General features: G+C 35.3%; 1 protein-coding gene across 2 annotated transcripts in view; it reads left to right on the top strand.

The window, feature by feature from the left end:
• EPHA3 (EPH receptor A3) overlaps positions 1-16,946 on the top strand; it is a 355,098-nt gene extending 338,152 nt beyond the window's left edge. For both annotated transcript variants that reach the window (XM_024761400.1, XM_024761401.1), the window contains exons 16-17: positions 10,215-10,370; positions 16,841-16,946. In XM_024761400.1, coding sequence (XP_024617168.1) covers positions 10,215-10,370; positions 16,841-16,946 — 262 coding nt within the window. The remainder of the gene's footprint in view (positions 1-10,214; positions 10,371-16,840) is intronic.
• The last annotated feature ends 4,706 nt before the right edge of the window (positions 16,947-21,652 follow it).

The raw sequence follows: 21,652 nt of genomic DNA, 5'->3' as shown, positions 1-21,652 counted from the left end.
CTGCAGATGAGTCTGGAGAGTTCTAGGAAGTGGCAGAGGGACAACAACATAACCGAAGAGCAGTAGGGAAAGGAAGAGTGTGTCACAAGAAGGCAAACAGAAGCCAGAACACTTGAGGCTACCCAGGTCATGGTGAAAACTTTGGAATTTTTTGAAATGCATGAGGAACCCATTAAGACATTTAAAGCAGAGATGTGACACTATTTGATTTACGCAACTGCTTTGCTGGGGGAGAGGAATTTCCACCTTTCAACCTGTGCTACTTTCACTTAAATAGTACTCTAGCCTCAGTGACCAACCTCAAGTTCCTTCAGAAAGTCAAAGCATTTCAGACATGAGGACAGTAGCACACGCTGTTCTCTTTGTCTTAAGATTGTTCTTTGCATTCGTCTTCCCTTAGAAAGCAGCTTCTACATCTTGTCTTAATTGAGGCATTCTCTGGCAACATGATTTAAAGGTCAACACCATTATTCTTTCATGGGCCACTATGTCCTCGTTCTTCATCATAATTTTAATCCAGTTGTGTGCATTTTCTTTCTATGTATCTATTCCTCCAATTAACTCAGCCCTGTGAGATCAGATGCCATGCTGCCTTTGTATTACCATGTTGATACTGGAAATTCAATACATATCTGTTAAGCACATAAATACATATTTACTAGAAAAATAATAAATTTCCATTTCAACAGAGATACAATTTTTAGAAAAATATTCTAGTTTTATTCCTATTCATTATACAGATTTCTGCAGACATTAGTCATAATGGTAAAAGCTTAAAATTTTCTCCTAAGCAAATCTCATGTTTCCCTTTCTGTCAACTCAACTCCAGAAACAGTCTCCTCAACACACTTGGAGACTGTCTCAATCTGAGTCTGTGGATGGCACCAAGGATTCAAATTTCTCAATGACTTAGTTATTTAGATCAATATATAGAATTATGCCTATAAAGTCCTTTAGGAAAAACAATATCATTCTATTATTTTTTATAGGGATGTTGTTTTCCAGAATCTGCCTGTGTCTAGTTAGTTTTATGGCAAATTTTATTTCATATACTGTTACAGAAATCTTTCTATAATGCATTATTTTACTCTTCAGCCTTCCTTAGAGTTGATGATTCATAACAGAAACATTTCCAAAGAATCTTACAGTGAGAGTGTCTTTGTGAATATCACTGCTGAAAGTGGGGAAGGTGTTTAAGCAGGTGGTCACGGTGTACCAGATTCAAAACTTACTTGTATGTTGCAAGAAGTGGTAAGAAGGGAAGGGAAGTTATATTAAATTTTATGTTATGTTTGTTTTCTGGTAATTGATTTATTTTCCTAAAAGTAGAGTAATTGGAGGAGACATGAATAAATTTGAAGTTTTGACTATATGAATATGAAGATACAAATGTTTGTTTAGCAGTTACTTTGTGTGAGGCATTATACTAGGCCCTGTGGTGCTTATACAGGTAAAGAGACACAGCCTTCAACTGCAACAGCTTGCCTTTGAAAATAGGAGGAAAAGAAAAGTTCGGAAATACTATATAATTGACCCTTGAACAACATGGGTTTGAATTGTATGGGTCCACTTATAGACAGATACCTTTGAATGGAAAATACTACACTAATACAGGGTTTGTGGTTGGTTGAATCTGAGGATGCCGAGGAACCTCAGATAAGAGATAAGAATGGGGAGGGCCAACTATAAATTAACCCCTGTGTTGTTCAAAGTCAACTGTAATATCCCTCAGAATATGTAATTATTAGAGCAAGAAGACAAGGTTTTAGGAATCATGAAGGAAGGATGAGTTTACTTTTAGCTTTCAGATTATCAGGCAGTTGCAGAGAAGTGACTTTTGGTTGATGGATGAAATTTCTACCAGCAGATAACAAGATAAGATCATACCAGGCTAGGGGAACATTGTACAAAAAAGTAAAACACACAAAAACTTAGGATATACTTCCATTTACATTGCATAATACATTTCTGCTATAATACAGCGTAAGAAAGGAAATTATGAGAAAAGAACCTGATAGATGATTTCACCAGATAATGGAAGATTTAATGTCATCTCTAGAAATCTGGACTTTTGTCCATGAGGAAAAGAAGAGCCATTGAAGATGCTTAAATGATATATTACATTGTGCCTGTGGAATAGTTCTCTGCATCTATACCTAGAATAGCTGGAGGGGAATAGTTCATGATAAGGAGTAGGGAGGTGATTTCAGTAGTCTTGGGAAGGACTTATGCTAGGGTAGAGCAGAGAAAATAAAAAGAAAAGGTGTAAATTCAAAAAGTTGTAATGGGCTTCCCTGGTGACGCAGTGGTTGGGAGTCTGCCTGCCGATGCAGGGGACACGGGTTCGTGCCCCGGTCTGGGAGGATCCCGCGTGCTGCGGAGCGGCTGGGCCCGTGGGCCGTGGCCACTGGGCCTGTGCGTCCGGAGCCTGTGCTCCGCGGCGGGGGAGGCCACAGCAGTGAGAGGCCCGCATACTGCAAAAAAAAAAAAAAAAAAAGTTGTAATGAAATGAAGTATTATAAGACATAGTGACTGGTGAGATGTGCAGAGTGACAGAGAAAGTATCAGAGAGTACTTCCAGTTGAACAAGGAGGACTCTGAGAACTGTGCTCCCACTGACAGAGGTAGGAAGGGCAGAAGGAAGAACAGCTCTGTGAGGCAAATGAGCATTTCGGACACAATGGGAGTGAGTCCTACAAGAAATTGGAAATTTACATCTCAAACTGGGGGAGAGATTAAAGCTAGGAATCCAATTTGGAGCCTTCTCTCTGCAAACATAATTTTTAAAAAACACCATTAGAAATGTATTTAGAAGGTACAAATCTTGGTTTAGTCATGCTGATTTTCACCACAAATATCGATATATCCATCTGTATTCTCCTAATAATAATTTAATTTCTAGTTAAAGCTCTCATATCCCATGGATTATAGGGAGACTTTAATCAGTGAAGAGTGGAGGGCGTTTGTCCACATAGGTTGACACTGAGACACACACCCCTCCCCCAATCTCCCAGACTGAACTTTTGAACTTCTCCTTGCTGCTTCTGTGCTGCCCTGTGGCCGGGAGTGTTTCTGAAGCATCTAAATGCCTCAGTCCCTTAGTGCAGAAGTCATGACCTCAAAAATCTACAAGAGCTAAGAAGCTGATTGAAATGAGTGAATGCTTCTACAGTGTGTAACAGGGTGTGGTGGTAGCTTATGGAGATTTCAAGCTTCTTATAAGGGGACTACAGAGCCAGTCAAGCCAGTAGGTGGCAATCCTAGAAGGAAAAATATATACAACATTAATTATTATCTCAGAACAATAATCCACTGCATACACTTCCACCCAGAGAGAAAGAAAGTGGTCTGTTTAGAGCTTTGGAGAATGGTACCAATTACAGAGCAGAAGAATATGAAATGGTAGGTAGAAACAGGAACAGCCAGAGTTAGGAATGAGACTTCAACCATTACAGAAACCACAGCCCAAGAAATTTTCCAAAACTAGATAGAATGAACTGTATTATCAAAAGGTGCAAAAGCGTAGGCAAAAAAAGACAACTGAGGAAAAAAGCCACTCAATAAGCAATGAGAAGGACATTGAATTCTCTTTAGCTAACTATTTTGATTCTTTTAGAGTGATAGATGAGATATGAAATTTTAAGAGATTTAGTTATAATTGGATGATGAAAAGGAAATGGCAATGTGAAAATAATGCTTTTGAGAAATTCAGAAAAAATGAAAAATATAGTCATAATACACATGTATAAAAGGGTAAAAGTAAAGCTCCCTTCCTTTTGGTAAGAAATGGAGAAATTTTTCTTAAAGATATTCTTGATAGAAAATATTGCTAGAAAAATAAATAGAAAATGGTCTTAGAATGATAAATTTTCTCTACTACACAACAAATACTACAAATTTGTTACATAAATTAAAAAATAAACAAAATTCATTTTATTTTATTTTTTTAATTAATTAATTTTATTATTATTATTTTTTGGCTACATTGGGTCTTCATTGCTGTGCACAGGCTTTCTCTAGTTGCGGCGAGAGGGGGCTGCTCTTTGTTGCCTTGAGCGGGCTTCTCATTGCGGTGGCTTCTCTTGTTTTGGAGCATGAGCTTTAGGTGCACAGGCTTCAGTAGTTGTGGCTCCCAGGCTCTACAGCGCAGGCTCAGTAGTTGTGGCTCATGGGCTTAGTTACTCCGTGGCATGTGGGGTCTTCCTGCACCAGGACTCGAACCCGTGTTCCCTGCATTGTCAGGCAGATTCTTAACCACTGCGCCACCAGGGAAGCCAGCAAAATTCATTTTTAAAAGAAACTATTTTGAAGATTAGTTTTATATAATATACATTTATGTAATACATATAATATGATTATTTATTACATATATTTATGTATTATATAATAGACAATTAGCTTTACATTATGTATAAAATATATCTCTTGGATTTAAATAAATTGATTAAATTACTTTCATGAATGTAGTTAAATTAAAACATTTAAAAGACTAAAAATAGAGAAAAATAACAGATGGATTAATTCATTTCTATTCAGGCAGTAAGATGCCTTTTTCTTTTTTGGATATTTATGTATATAAAACAAAATAGACGTGTTCTTCAAATTCACAAAATTTTCACGTGCCAGGGCATTGGATTCTTCAAGACTATTGTAAATTTATAGAATACAAATTTTTGGCATAAAGAATTAAATAATTCATTCAATTTATTTGGAATAAGGTTCTAAAGTGAAGGTAAAGAAATTTATGGTATAAAGACTTAAACAATATATTTAAAATATTTAGACTAAGATTCTGAAGACCCAATTATACTTAGTTAATTTAATTGAAATGATTTAAAATATATTGTTCCATTGCATTGATTGCTAACTTGTAGGGATTTATGTTTATTAAGTTGCAGAATAAATAGGAACAAAAATAAGCAGTACTTGTAATTTTTACCTGTTAATGGCACTAAATTAGCATTAATAAAATACTTCTTATCTCTAAAAGAACAAAATATAATTCTTTTTGAGAATAACTACTGTTTTGACAAATATTATATCCTTTAAGAGAAGTCTGATGACCAAAAACCAATCTGTTTCTCAAAATGACTTTGACCTCCAATTCTGAAACTGACAGGGTGACTTTCCTCATGAACAAATATGATACGGAACATTTTAGAGGGAAGCAAATATTTCAAATACCCAGGTGATCTCTTTTTTTTTTAATCTTAAAAATCAAAGCAGGTAATTTTACCACTGGGAGAAATTAAACCAGATGTAATAGCTATAACTGCTAAGATTTTTGTCCTTAAAGCCTAGAGACAATCAAAATAAACACAATGACTTTACTCCTCCTTAATGTGTTATTTATATACTAGTCTCCTGTTGGGAACTATATATATTTAAAATTATTTTTAGTTACTGATGACAAGTTAAATTCGTTTATTCCTATCTGGAATTTCTAACTTTAGAGATAAAAAAATCAAATATTCACATTTAAAAAATTGGCAAGTACAAAATTTTCCCCTTGAAATGTAATGACACCATTTGAAATTAAAATGTTAACAATAAATTATAAAAGGTATTGAAAAAGTATATTACTATTTTATATATCAGGCAATAATAAAGGTAGATATAATTAACATTTTGCTTTTGAGAAATTACCCTTAAGTTTTAATATGGTCCCTGAAACTATTCACAACCACAGACAAAAAGCAGGTAATTATAGTGGTATAGAATACACCTCCAATATTATTAATATTTACTTCTAGACTCAGTAGGCATCTACTTATTCATTCAAGAAATGTGTATTAGTCAGTATTTTTAATACATAAAAAATAAAGCCCTCTGTAAACCCAAAGGAGTCTTTTTATGTTATAAAAGAATAACTTAACATTCAATTTTAGAGTTTAGAATTCTAGTGCAATATTGAAATAAGATCATTATGAGAAGATATTCTTGGGACTAGCAGTTATTTATTGACATTTGTTCCCCAGTATCTGGTGCTAGTTGGTACGACCATTTACAGATAAAATAGGAGTTGATGGGGAAAATATATATGTGTACCTCTTTAATGCAGCAGTATGAAAATCCACAAAAGAATAATTCACAAACCTAAATACAAGGAGAGAGGAAGAAAGGGAAGAAAGTTATTTTTTGTTTCCCCTGAGCAAACATGTAATTTCCATGATTTCTTTTTAATGACTGCAGTCTGTGGCCAGTAGGTACTGATTTATGAAAAGCTGTAAAAGATCAGGTGGAACTCTGCAGGACATCGTTTACAGCTGCACGGATTGAAACCTATCTAATTTGTCTAGTAAAAGTGTGAGCTCACAGTGCACATCACCCAGCCTATAAATTTCCCCTTCAGACCCAATGTCTGGGGCTGGGTCTAAAAAAACGCCAATGCCTGCAGCTGCTCAAAAAGCCCACATTCCCCTGGTGTGCATGAAGAGACATCACAGGCTCTTCACAGTGAGAGACAAATTCCTATCCATTGATAAACTCACCAGATGTCCTCTCCGAGGAGGAAAGGAACCAATTTTTATTTGAATTCCCCAGAGAAATCCTGGAAGTGGAAAAATGATACTTTGCAGGGCTGGTTATTCCTAGGTCACTGGCATTAAAATTAGGTCCTTCTTTGTCTTCCTTATACTTTGATCCAAGTAATAAACAGAAAGACTCAGTTGGGGTCACTCTAATCCTTAATCCGCACATCCTGTTTTATTTCAATTTGTTTATACTAATTTTCTCTAAATTCTTGTTGAGTCTGACTATACTGTTGAGTTTAAAAATACAAACCATTTTGAATTTAGAGGGGAAAATTCTGCATTTTGATATTAGGCATACTTCATAAATATTCTGAATAAATGTCCTGGGGTTTGATTCTTCATACCCACAAACCTATAAATAAAAAGTATTGCTATTCATGGGACCAAGAGTCGACAAGGGTCGACATTAGATTCTGTGCTTCAGCTACTGTAGCAATTCAAGCTGCGGGGTATGAGTGTGTGTGTATGTGTGTTTGCTTGCATGCCTGTAGATAGTCTAGTACTTTATTGTCTCCTTTCTAGGTCTCACTTCATTTTTCTTATAAAATTTTCTCACATCTGATGTAATGCTACTCAATTTTGTTTACTGATTCCAAGTCTTATCCAATGGGTCCAATGTTATATCTAATGTTGGCCAATGACCAAGGCTATGTCATTCATGATGGTCATACAAAACAACCCAAGAATAATGTATACATTTTGGACCCCGGGTTGTATATCTATATCTGTAATTCCTCAAGTTCTTAGGAAAAAAGCATAAGCAAGGCATTTTCAATGATTTAAAAAAAAAAAAACTTTTTCTTCTTTTTCAGGTGGGTAATTTAAAGAATTATAGAAAATTATTTATGTATATATTCCAGAAGAGAATAATGTATAAAATGTTATATTTATATTTTATTATGTTCTAGGTATCCCTAAAGGAAATAAAATTAATGCTTTGTAAAATAGTACCTAATTTCTGATTCTTTCTTTCTCTTAGATAACCTGTGAGGATTAGTTAAAACTAAACCGTAACACATAATACAAATTACAAACTCCATAATTTTAATTTTTAATTTATAATTCAAACACTTGAGGTAGAGAGGATTGAAGCAGTTGAATTTAGTCTAATGGAATGAAGTTTGAAAAGTCCTCCATATTCAGCTATCTCACTTCACAAGTCTTGACAGGGAGGGAACTAGTTATTGATCTATATTTTCCACAGAGCATGCAAATATAGGCAGAACCAAACTGTCATGTTCTCAGTGTTTTCTTAAACTGAGCACTAAAATTGTGTTAAATTTTCATTTTTATCAAATAAATAGTTAAACATTTTTAATTAATTAAAATTTTATTTTTATCAGATAAATTTAATGTCTCCCCATCAAAATCCAAATGAATTTACAATCCTCTCTTGTATTCCCAACAACAGCACACAGGTTCAGGGCATGCTTGTTCAGATTTCAGAATCTTAACCTCACACTTAAGCGTGTCTTGTATATTAGGGAGTGAGTTGGAGAAATATCATCAATAGTAATGGAAATTCCACATATAAGTGATATCATGATATTTGTCTTTCTCTGTCTGACTTACTTCACTCTGTATGACGGTCTCTAGGTCCAGCCATATTGCTGCAAATGGCATTATTTCATTCTTTTTTATGGCTGAGTAATATTCCATTGTATATATGTACCACATCTTCTTTATCCATTCCTCTGTTGATGGACATTTAGGTTGCTTCCATGTCCTGGCTATTGTAAATAGTGTTGCAGTAAACGTTGGGGTGCATGTATCTTTTTTAATTATGGTTTTCTCCAGATATATGCCCAGGAATGGGATTGCTGGATCATATGGTAGCTCTATTTTTAGTTTTTTAAGGAACTTCTGTACTGTTTTCCATAGTGGCCGTACCAATTTACATTCCCACCAACAGTGTAGGAGGGTTCCCTTTTCTCCACACCCTCTCCAGCATTTATTGTTTGTAGGTTTTTTGGTGATGGCCATTCTCACCAGTGTGAGGGGATACCTCATTGTAGCTTTGATTTGCATTTCTCTAATAATTAGTGAATCATCTTTTCATGTGCTTTTTGGCCATTTGTATATCACTTATATGTGGAATCTTAAAAAATGGTACAAATGAACTTATTTATAAAACAGAAATAGAGTCACAGATGTAGAAAGCAATCTTGTGGTCACCGGGGGTTGGGGGGGTGCGAAGGAATAAACTGGGAGATTGGGATTGACAAGAATACACTACTATATATAAATTAGATGACTAATAAGGACCTACTGTATAGCACAGGGAGCTCTACTCAATACTCTGTAATGACCTATATGGGAAAAGAATCTAAAAAAGAGTGGATATATGTAAATGTACAAGTGATTCACTTTGCTGTACAGCAGAAACTAACACAACATTGTAAATCAACTATACTCCAATAAAAATTTTTAAAAATATCAATGGAAATCTCCCAATTAAAAATTCCTTTTAAATGTGGGCAGGACTCTGATTTGTCGCTTAATTTTAGTTTTAGCTTCCACATATATTATAGAAGCATAGCATCAGTGCCTAACTAATGTAAGGATTAAAGTCCTTCATATCTGTGTGTTATGCTTAATATTGTAAGTGCTCATAAATGTTCAATATAATCCTTATTTCTGTTGTTGTTTTTACTATTATTATTCATCTCAAAGTAAAGGCCTTCATAACTACTATTTACTCAAGCTCCCATCCTAAGAGGAAAGAATAAAGAGGACAATCAAGTGTCCACTTGGTGACTGGTTCCAGGCTTATGAGTCAAAGGACAGTCAAAGAGGCCACTGAGAGCTGAAAAGGCAACCCAGGCAGTTTACCAATAGGATACTTCTCTTGGTTCTTCAGGGATGAAAATATGGTTTCCTCCATTTCTTTTGTTCCTTTGGTTCACCAGATCTTGCAGCTGGTCATAGATCTATAGTAAGACCTGTAATTATATAAAGCAATCCTAAAAGTTCTTGTTAATGCTGATTATATTGTGCAATAAAAGTCATAGTCACAACGTCTATCTATCTATCATCTACTTCCGTATATATATTATAAATCTATTTGATGTTGTCATATTTTTGAGAATTTCACTTATTGTCACTCATCTACTTTTTTCTATTCTTTTTGTAATTTTTATTTTTAATGACATTGTGACATTATTTAAGTCTGTGCTGACTTTATGTCCTGCTGTAAGTATAGTCCAGGTTGTTCAAACTGTCCCTTAGACAGCAACCTGCACAGTGTCTACAGGTGAACATCCAGTAGCCAGGATTTAATGTTGGAAACCATATCCATCCACAAAAGCAGACAGAGGAGTATTCAGTGTGTTGTGTCAGCTATAACTGTAACCTAAATTATCACCATCTTTGCTAATGGTTAAACAAATTAAATTATAAAAGTATGTATGGATATATTTATGCTTTTCACTGGCAAAGTTTCAGTAATTTAAAAAGCAGACGTGAGTGCAGAAGGGGAGCACTGAGACAAGATGACTACACAGTATTCTTGCAAGCTGCCAGCTTGAGCAGATGAAGACTTCATAGTACATAAATTTCACAAATAAACAGGAATGCTATATGAAGTCTGGAAGGTCCTGCTGATGTTGGTGTCGAATTTTGACACGTAGCAACTCTGCTGACTCCTGATCTCTCTCCCATTGGTATTTTCTTTTCTGGCAGGCCATCAAACCTTCTTCTGGACCAAAGCAACGTCGACATTACTACCTTCCGCACAACAGGTGACTGGCTTAACGGTGTCCGGACAGTGCACTGCAAGGAAATCTTCACAGGCATAGAGTACGGTTCTTGTGACACCATAGCCAAGATTTCCACTGAGTAAGAATAAGTTTTGACTGAACTTTCTAGTGGACATATGTGTTTAGGATTAATGTATTATAAATAATAGATGAATCTCTGAGGTACTTAACTTTCTCCTGTAACCACTGAGCTGGATCCTGGGTCTTTGTCAAGGACACCTTCTAGATTGAGGTGTGTTGATGTGTCTTCCTCTCTCATGCTAGATCCCCACGATAGGTGTCTTCACTGAACTATGATCTCCTTCAGATAGATCAACAGATACATAGCCACACCCAACCCCAAAGGACCCAAGACCCTAATTTAAAACATAAGCAGATATGGCATGATGATTTGTATATCCTCGCATTTGTGATTCTCTGTTATTTTTAACAAAGCCTAACCTCTATGGAAATGGAAAATTGAGAACTAAGTGGATAACCTGGTATATAGGGAAACATGCTAAAGTCTAAAAGTAGCTCTCATAGCTATTAAATAAACATACCATCATCTATTACTGAGTGATCTCATGCTAGAAAATAAAGTTATAAATAGGTTTAAGACATGGTTTTCCTTAAAAAAGCTTATGGTGAGTTTGGAAGAGAGAATATGCATAATTAATATATATTAATTAGTATTAATTTATGATTTCATGTGTTAAAAGCCAGTAATAATCAAGTATAATATGCTATACATCTTAGACAGTGGTCCTGTGGTACAATAGGGATCCTTTGGTAATAGGAATTCTTTGATATGAGAAACCCATGGCCATAAAATTCATCCTCATTCACCAGGTATGCTAATTGGGAACAGGAAGTGAAAAACTGAAAGCCATATTCTTCATCTCTCTGTGAATGAAAGACAATTTACTTCACTTTCCAATGAGACTGCATCATTTTTTCTTTTTCTACACAGTGACTTTTTCTGTTTTCCCATGCACACAGCTGAAAATGACTCTCTCAACCCTAGATCATACAACCTTGGTATGCCACTCAACTGAGCAGGGTCCAACTCTCTTTCTTTTAAGTCCCCCGAGAGACATTCTGATGGCCTCAGTCTTGCTTATAGACTGACTTCTCCAAAGTCATGTTTGCCATGAGCTAATCATTTCTATTCAAAGAAGGAAGAGTGAGACAGCATGAATTTGACTCTAGGGGTCCTTTCCTGAGGGTAAGATAAAGGACTGCTCCAAAGAAAGAGGTTTTGTGTGGGGCAGATACATCAAAAGTTGTCCACAATTTTGTAGCTTGCAAGGTCTGTTTGGAAACTGTATCCATCTTTGAGTCAAAATCTTCTATCTTTGATCTTTGTTACATTAAATAAACCCTTTTGTGCTCTCAAGTTCTTTTAAGTCATATCCAATATTTGAATATTTAAATGTTGAATATTTAAGGACTTTCATTGTCATCCTGTCAATCATTTAAACAAAATCACCTTGGAGAGCTATAGATTAGATGTCAAAAAGGGGTGTGTAGTGTAATTAATAGAGATACAAGTGCCTAACAAATAGGTAAAGAAGTTTACCATTTATGGTATAGCATCCCATTCAGAAACACAAACATCACAAAAGGATCTATAGCAAGGGAATATTACTATTGAAGAGGAGAATTTGTTCTTAGAAAATAAACTCACACTAGTCTACTTAATATGTGTTGGCATTCCTGTTTAAAATAGAATGTAGTATCTGTTGAATAGACTTCTGACCCAATCGACAATGTGTTTTGGGTTTCTATGGTAGTTATTTTGATCAGACACAGTCCCAGGATATATTAATGTATTTAAATATTTTTATAAGTTCTTATTTTAGTAATGTAAACAGTTTGGGTTACGATATGCAAGAAACCTGCTTCAGAGCACAGAAGCATAGCAAAGAACAAGCACAAAGTTAAAATTTTCTACACCACTGCCAGATTTTCAAAGGCAAATGTTTATTCTCAATAAAATATCAACACTCAGAGCTTTTAGATAATGGAACACTCTATTGAAGTGGATGAAGCAGAACATTGTTAATATGATTAACTGCTAGCTCACAATTTAAATATAGTCAGACATTCTAATCTATGAATATGGTCAGAAAGCTATTTGCTTAAAAAGGTAAAGCAGCAGCCTTTGTTACACTTCCAAGTTAGGGATGTATTTGTCTCAACAGTACAGTATTGGATGCTAAGCTCTTTCTGGCTGGTTAGAATATTTTCACTTAATTGTTATGATTATTTAAACAACCTGTGGGTGTACATTCACGATGAATGAAAACTGGTTTTTCCTAAGAGATTCGGCTCTTTTAGGTTTGCCCTTCACACTGAGCCAGATGGTTTCACATCTCTCTGTATTTCAATGTTCTTTCTTCTGTCCTTTCTCCTCAATTCAGGGACAACATAGAATTAACATCTACTGACCTAAAACTCCTTGAAAAGAGTTGTTTACTTTTTGGGTCTCTGCAATCTCTACCTCATACCCACCCTTGTTTATATTATAAAAACGAGAATTAAAAAATATTTAATACACTAAAAATTTGGAAAAATTTAGTGAGGCAACATTTTCACCTTAAATGCTGTAAAATATTTAACTCGATATTTCATTCTTCCTTTTGCAGTCTTAGGCTTGTTGTTTGAATTTGATTCCTTCCAATCTCTATTTTCTTTGTGTCTCACAGAATCAATTCAGAAATGATTCCCTTGACCAAATAACTCCAGAGATTCTCCTAGAATAAGACAGAGATACTTTAGAAAGGAGATTACACTTGTTTTTTTACTATCCAGACTATCAATCATAGGAAAAGGTCAAGAGTTTCATACTCAAATAAATATTAACTTATTTCAATTAGTTTAGGGAATCTCATTTTTAGGCCAGCTACTCAAGTCATCTAATTTTCAAATAAAAGTTTTTTAAAATGTGCAGTTTTATTCAGTCAACATATTTTTTTAAAATATTATTTCATAGCCTAGGATGGATTTAGGAAGGTTAGTGTGAGAAGGAAAGAGAGAATGAGGAAGGGCAAGAGTGACTGTAGAAACTGGAGAGAGAATTAAGTGTGTGGAATGAGTAGGAGACAGATTAATTGCTACATGTTATTACCCTGCACCCTTGGATGCCGTTTTCAAAGTATCATCACCTATCCTTTTGTCTTTGAAGTACCAGATAGCTTATTAACCTCTGGTCTCGATTTTGAGCTGCTCTTTAGTCTTGAACTTTTCCACTGCTCTTCTGAATAGGGTGGTCCTAACGAGATAAGCATATGGGGAGTGTTACTGAGACTACAGCCTCTGGATGTTTAGAGAGATTTTGGACTTGGCAGGGTGGTGGGTAGAACACATTTTGGTAGGGGGAAAAGAAGGTAGAGGGTACATAAAAACTCAAGTTAAGGCATAACCTAAAGGGATATTTACTGTAATTCCCTTTTCCAGTATAATCCTTTGCATGAAATATAAACAAAATTATGTATCTACTTGCTTATGTTGGGCTCCTAGACACTGAATCTGAAACAGCTTTATGCAGAAGATTTCTTCAGGTGCCCTTGGGACATACATCCATAAAGAAGTGATAACGGGGCCTTGGACTGAAGGAGAAGACTCAGTCCTACCTACTGGAACAAGAGTCCTAGAGCTTGGCTGGCCCTTCAGAGTTGTCCCAAGCTGGTCTGCGAAATTGCAGTATCTGATTTTTTCCAGTGGCCAGGATATTGGTGCTTCAGTTCCAGAGGGGAAATAAGGGCCAGGCATCATAGCATATATTACTATGTTTAAATTTCTCAATGAGCTCAGGAAAATAGTATATTACCTTGGAGCATTGTTTTTTTTCTCTGCTTTCCATGATTACATTTTCTTTTTTAAGCTTGTAAAGAAGGGGAGAAGGAAGAGACAGAGAAAAAAATCAGGAAGTTATAAAAAAATATGATATAGAATTGGAAAAAAGATGAGAGAAGAAATACAAAACAGTGAGGATCTATTGATTTATATACATTTATATCTGTCCTGTTTTCTAGCTCTTAGATTCATAACCTGACTTTGTTATAGTTTGAGGATGAGTAGGGAAATGTTTGTTGTTCATTTTAAAGATAGATCCATGTTATCCTTATAAAAGAATCAAAATCCTGTAGAGCACACATTCTCAAAAGCAGGGGTCAACGTAAATAGACTACGTTACTCTAAGCGAAGGTTTCATTATCCACAGTTATACAAAGGGCGGCAAGCTTGATGTCACCATAGCTCCCCACTAGCCTTCCTGGTGAAGCAAGGTAGCTGAAGACTGTGATCAGAGAGGACCTCAGGCAAAATACAAGTTGTCCATAGAGAATTTATCAGACCCTTGAATGGCAGCAGGGGGGTAACCTGTAGGGCATCAGGATTTCATCCCCAGCTTAGGTGATAGGAATGCAACTGAGCCTTAATTACTTTTATGCAGAAGATGCTCAAATAATGTGTAAATTGCTTCTTAAGTAGTTACCTATTGTCTTCTTGCACACCTTTACTGCTTGGGAACTCCTTTTTTTTTTTTAAATTTTATTTTACTTTACAGAGCAGGTTCTTATTAGTTATCTATTTTATACAAGTTAGTGTATATATGTCAATCCCAATTTCCCAATTCATCCCACCACCACCAACATCACCACTCCCCCCCACTCCCTGCCCCAGGGAACTCCTTAAGAAATCAATTAGTTCAATTCAGTGAGATTGAATTCCCAATTTTTCATTCTTTTTTTAATACTCAATATAAAGGGGCTCCATCTGTGTGCATGCGTGTATTTGCATGTTGTGTACATTTCCTTCTTTCCACTTTCAGTTTGCCTAGCACTCCTTGCCAAGTGACACTTAATCCTCTATCAACTTCCCCAGATAAACATATTTTGGACTATTGATTCACTCTTTAGCAAGTACATGTTGAGCCCTGGCTAAATGAGAGTCATTGTTCAGAGTGTGGTTGATAAGCAGAGTACAAAACCGACAAGAATCCTTGTTCACATGGAATTCACCTTCTTGTGGGACAAGATAGAGAGTAAAGAAAATAAATCAGGAAAAAATGGCAATATGCTGGATGATGATAAATGCTTTGGAAGAAAATGAAACAAAAAAGAAAATAGGAAGTGCAGGTATGAGTGCAGAGAGGGTTTACAATATGAAATAGGAGGATCAGGGAAATCTCGTAAGAGCGGGGTGTTTGAGTAAAGACCTGAAAGAGATGAAATGTATGAATGAATTACTTAAATCAAGAATATCTAATTAATCATTTGCACATGTTTAGCTGTCTTTTTCCCCCCAAATGAAATTCTATATGTTCTTATAATCTTTATTTTAGTGCCTTGTTTCTGAGTTTTAAGTATTTTAAATTTAATAATTTTGATAAATAGAGAAATATCCTTGCCATTTTTTCTACTTTGAAAGAACTTTCTACTTTAAAGAAATTGTTTCAGTTATCTATGGCTGTACAACAAACTGCCTCAAAACTAAAAGACTAAAACAACAACGAGTTTATTGTATATACAATGTCGTGAGTCATGAATTTGGGCAGAGCTCAGGAGGGTAATTCTTCTGCTCTGGTGTTGGTATTGAATTAGGTATTCATTTAACATGCATCTGGTCTAGTCTGGAGGGCTTGAGATGGTTTCACTCTTGTCTGCCTTGGTGCAGAAGCTTCATATAGCTGGGTCTGTAGACCAAGTGCTTACAGATGACCTTTTGATATCATAGTCTCAAGGCAGTCATACTTCTCACATGGCAGCTCTGGGGCCTAGAGAGGGTGTCTCAGGAGATAAGAGGTAGAATCTGTTAGTATCTTAAGATCTGAGTGCAGAAACTGATACAGTGCCACTTCAAACATACTCCATCAGTCAAAGCAGTCCCCAAACTGGCCCAGATTTACAGGAGACAGGTAATGCCCCACAAGAATGTGTGACCATCTGCATTAGTTTCCTAGGGCTGCCGTAACAAATTACCACAAACTTACTGGCCTTGAACAACAGAAATTTATTTTTCACAGTTTAGAAGCCAGAAGTTGGAAATCAAGGTATTGGCTGTGCCACGCTTGTTCCAAAGTCCAAAAAAAGGAATCCTTCCTTACTTCTTCCAGTTTCTGACGGATCCCAGCAAAGTAACTGCAATCTCTGCCTCCATCTTTACGTAGTCTTCTTCTCTGCGTCCCTGTGTGTCCTCTTTCTCAAATAAGGATAGTCTCACTGGATTTAGAGTCCATCCTAATCTAGTATGATCTCATCTTGACCCTTCTCTTAATTACATTTGCAAAGACCCTATTTCTAAATAAGGTCACATGGTGAGGTTCCAGATGGACAGAAATTTTGAGGGGAACACTATTCAACCCACTATACCATCTATACTCTTCCACAAGAATAGAGGTGGAATAGTCAGGATATAACACACAAATGGTGCAAAAATCAGAAAATTATGTCTAAAACATTGGGATCTATAATTGCACAAGCTTTGTTAATTGAAAATCTCCTATTTACATACTATCAAGGAAACCATGATTCTCACCAAAAACTTTCTCCTTTTTTTTTATAGTGACATGAAAAAAGTTGGTGTCACTGTGGTTGGGCCACAGAAGAAGATCATCAGTAGTATTAAAGCTCTAGAGACACAATCAAAGAATAGTCCAGTCCCAGTGTAAAGTGCTATTTCTGGAAGGAGGTGGTAGCTGTGGAAGATGTGGCGTCACTCTGCAGACAGATGTCAACACTGGAAATACTGGTGGACATTCCAAGCCCAATAAGACACTCAGATACGAGTACAAATGCCTTAAAATGGAATTGAAAAACTCTTTATTTTCCCCTATCATTTAGTGGACGGGTGGGTGGGTATATTTTGTTTTGTAATTGCTTTTTGATATTAGTTGATGGATTAAATCAAAATTCTTCAGTGCAAAATGATGAACTAGCATAGAGCCATTGATCATAAACTACCATAAAAGCAAACAAGTGAAATAACATAATGAACATGGTGACTCTGTTTACAAATAGCCACAAAAGAAAAGATGTGATATTTTTATACACAGAAGAACTCTGTAACAGGTATTTTGTTTCTTTAAAAGCAAGCAAAATAGAGGAATTCATACCTCAAATTATCTGGCCATATTTACTACCTTTTCATTGTATTATTCCCTTTCATCTGTTAAAAGGCATATGGAAATGAAGTTTGTAGTTGTTTTAAGTACTACACATTTTTAATTGTTAGCTTCCTTAAGTATTACCGTGTAAAAAATGTTTTAATTTTGAAGAAAGATACATATTTATTTTCTTTTGAATTGTTTTTATTGTTTTCTATTTATGCCTTGATGATTTAATTTGGATTTGTGACAGTCAAGTGCCAAATGCTCTCTCAAATTGTCAGCAGTAGGAAACATAGAAAGTGATGGGTTTCTTTCCAGATTTTTTGAACCATCCACTTATATGTATCTATATCTACATACAAAAAGAAACCAAACCCTTTCCTTGTTCATACACTAACCAAATCTCTCACAGTCTGAATTATTCCATCCATTTTTTTCTCTCCATTTTATAATAAACTGTACGCTCCTAATTTAGTGTAATATACTGGCTGTGTGTAATGGATTCTCAATGACATACCTGCCCTGCTCTGGTGTTTAGGAGACCATCAATTCCTTCCATTAGTAAAAGAGCTACGTTAGAACTTCTGAATAGAGAATAGCTACACTGGACAGGATTGGGATCCTATTTAGATTGCTGCATTAATTGGCAATATAGCCTATAAGCTGAAGCATGAGTCGAAAAAATCACTTGCTGACTGGCTTTGAAATGCCACTTAATATCTTTGTTTAAACGTGTTGAGCTATTTATAGAGAATGATGATAACTAAACTACTCATCTGCCTCACTGGGGTTTTGTTAAATTAATTAAACATTGTCATCATCAATAGCAAGTATTTTTATCTTTAAGAGTCTCTGCTGAAATGCACCTGTTGTAGTTTTGGTGTATATCTTAGAAGCATTGAACTTCTTGACACTTATTGAATATATTTTCAAAATTGCTGGTTGTCTAGCGAGACTCAAAATCTGGAAAGATCTCTTATTGCAGGAACTTACACTTACTATTCCATAAAGGTCAAATATGAGCGTACTCATTAATATTTGAAATATATACCTGGTGGAGATCTAGCCATAATACATTGTGAAGCAACATTTTAGCTATATCTATATTCTTTCTAATGCTGATGTGGTCATGTTATTGGAATAAGAAATGCATATGTCACAAAATAGAATGGATAAAACAATGCCGCAACCTTTATGTTCTTATGCAAAATGGAACACTAACACAGCTTACAGTCACAGATCAAAATTCACAAGTGCTAATCTATTGTAAATTTAGTGTAATAAGGCTTAGGTTGTGTTCCTCATATATGCAATTATATCTCAAATTTCTGCAATATTCCTTATAGTCAAATCATCCTACTAGAATTATGTATTGGGTGTATAAGAGCATGAACCTTTTAAAAAATATATGTGATTATGAAATTAATTACAAATTTCACTTAAGCCTGTTAGAAGCAGATAAAAAAACATTTTTAAGCAAACATTCTGTGTTGTGGAATGTTAGATTGAGATACGAATCTGGTTTCAATCTCATTTTTTTTTCCAGACTAGCATTTACTTTCTTAGGTACTCATCTGTGCATACGCAACAAAATCTGTGCATTTCATGAATTAATAGAAGTTGAGGATTGTTGAATCTATTTCACTTATTTTGGCTGTGGTTTCCATTTGAAAGTTGAGATTGTATACGCAGTATATTGCTCTTCATTTTCTCACTATTTTTCTATCTGACCTCTTATAAATTTACTTTACACAATCCTTACCTTGTACATATGTAAACATAACAGTGTATGATTCTTAACCATGGAGTAGAGGTACTAGAATGCTAATGGCCATCTCTTTGTACAGAAACTGCATTGGCTTTCAATAAACATGAAACCACAACTCATTCGCAACATCATGTACCATATTATCTGTTTTGTATCTTAAATTTGTTTTACATATATTATTTATTTCTGGTAACTTGCCCACTTTAAGCTGTACTAAGTATCAAATAAGCCATGTATAAATGTGATATGATTGGCAATATGTATGTACTTTAAATTTGTATCTTCAAAACATTACTCATTTAGTTTATGTTGTACAATGTAGATGGCCTCTTACTAATGTAAAATGATTTGTAGTGGAAACATTTATATTTTTATAATAAACATAACGAAAATATTTTTTACAGATTGGAATAAAGAAGTGGTCTTTGAACCTTTTTTAAATATTATACAAATATGTGCTTATTTAAACAGCAAAATAATGAAATTTATGTAAGTCAAGAAGAATGTGCTGTTTCTTTTTTCTCCATTAGTGAGGAAGGATTGGTGTTATGTTATCCACATTTTTTTTTGTTTAAATGTCATTATCAATCAGCTAGAAAAATAATCAGTAAATATTATCTTTATGGTTAAAAAACAACTGTATTAGGTAGCTCTCTTTCAATTACAAGTGATGAAAAACAAATAAATGGCTTAAAGAAAATAAGGAAATTTTCAGACCACATGACTGAAAAGTCTGGAGATAAACTTCCTAGCTGAGAAATCAGGAACAGTTGGTTCCAGGCATGTCTTATTCTTTTTCTTTTTAACTGATCCTATTTTTTCTCTCAACTGGGTTAATTTGAAAACTCCAGTCGATCCTTGAAAAACTTGGGTTTGAACTGCATGGGCTTGCTTATCACAGATTTTTTTTCAATAAATACGTACAGTACTACATGATCTGTGGTTGGTTGAATCCACAGATGTGGAACCATGGATATGGAGGGCTAACTATAGGACTAGAGCATCCTCGCATTTTGATATACACCATGGGGGATCCTAGAACCAATTCTCGTGGATACCAAGGCCTGACTGTAAATCTTTTTTTTTTTAACATCGTTATTGGAGCATAATTGCTTTACAGTGTTGTGTTAGTTTCTGCTGTATAACGAAGTGAATCAGCTATATTTCCATATCCCTTCCCTCTTGCATCTCCCTCCCACCCTCGCTATCCTACCCATCTATGTGGACACAAAGCATCGTGCTGATCTCCCTGTGCCGTGCAGCTGCTTCCCACTAGCTATCTATTTCACATTTGGTAGTGTATATATGTCAATGCTACTCTCTTACTTCATCCCAGCTTACGCTTCTCCCTCCTCACGTCCTCAAGTCCATTCTCTACGTCTGTGTCTTTATTCCTATCCTGCCCCTAGGTTCATCAGAACCTTTTTTTAAAATTATTTTTAGATTCCATATATATGTGTTAGCATACAGTATTTGTTTTCTAGTTAATATAATTCTGCATTATAATTCCTGTGAGATAATTACTGTCCCTCAGTTGTTCCAGTAGAAGTCATGGAGCCTTACTTGGCTCACAAGCCCTGTCTGAATCCCTTTGGACAAGAAAATGAATGACTTAGATTGGTAGTTCTTAGTCCTAAGCCTGCGGTTGGAGATAGTGGGTGGGATCATGTGAAACTGATCCACAGGGATCAGAGGTGTCAGAGTGGTTTATGTCCAAAAGAAAGTCAGAATATCATTTATGAAAAAAGAAGGAAGGAATTCCGAATGGGCCAGATAAAACAAAAATTAAAAACAACCAATGAACTGAAACTTCAAATAATATTCTAAGAAACACTTGGTACTTTGTATAAAGTAGGTCCCTAGTCATTTGCAACCTGTTTAAAGAAAATGATTATATATGAAAACCATTGCTAACTCACAGTATGAGGCAAGATAAGATGAGTGATCAAGATTTCCATAGAGGTGAAGTCACAAAATAGATCAAGTTTGAGCTTTCCCTGAAGGAGAAATAGCATTCAGTCATGTTGAGTGGAGTAGAGAATAACTTGTAAGCAGGAGATAAAGGGAGCAGGTAAAGAAGAATATATTTATTCATTCAATAACTATGTTTTAAGCACTATTATGAGACAGGTGTTTTGCTTTCACCATTTACAAGTTACTCCATTAAATTTTGCAACAATCCTGTGAATAGATTTAGCCACTTTTAATAGATGAGGCAATCAAGGCTCAGAATGTCCACGTCACCTTCCCAAGGTAACCCTAATAAATAGATAAACAGATATTTCAAACTAGAATCCCCTTTTTCTGTGTTCTTTCCATAATATAATTGCTACCGTAATCCCCAAAATGCTCTGAGGGCAATGACAGTGCCCATTTGAAAAAATGATTTGGGAATGGCTGTAGGTTAAGTAGACTATATGATGTTAGGAATCTGTATTAATGTTGTAGGCAAGAAGCTCTTCACTTACTCTAGGATGGTGGTAATAGAATATAGAGAACA

Source organism: Neophocaena asiaeorientalis, unplaced genomic scaffold (genome assembly GCF_003031525.2).
Source record: "Neophocaena asiaeorientalis asiaeorientalis breed wild unplaced genomic scaffold, Neophocaena_asiaeorientalis_V1.1 scaffold635, whole genome shotgun sequence".
NCBI classification, from domain to species: domain Eukaryota; kingdom Metazoa; phylum Chordata; class Mammalia; order Artiodactyla; family Phocoenidae; genus Neophocaena; species Neophocaena asiaeorientalis.
The sequence above is the reverse complement of the archived record's forward strand: the minus strand, read 5'-3'. Positions and strand labels throughout refer to the sequence as shown.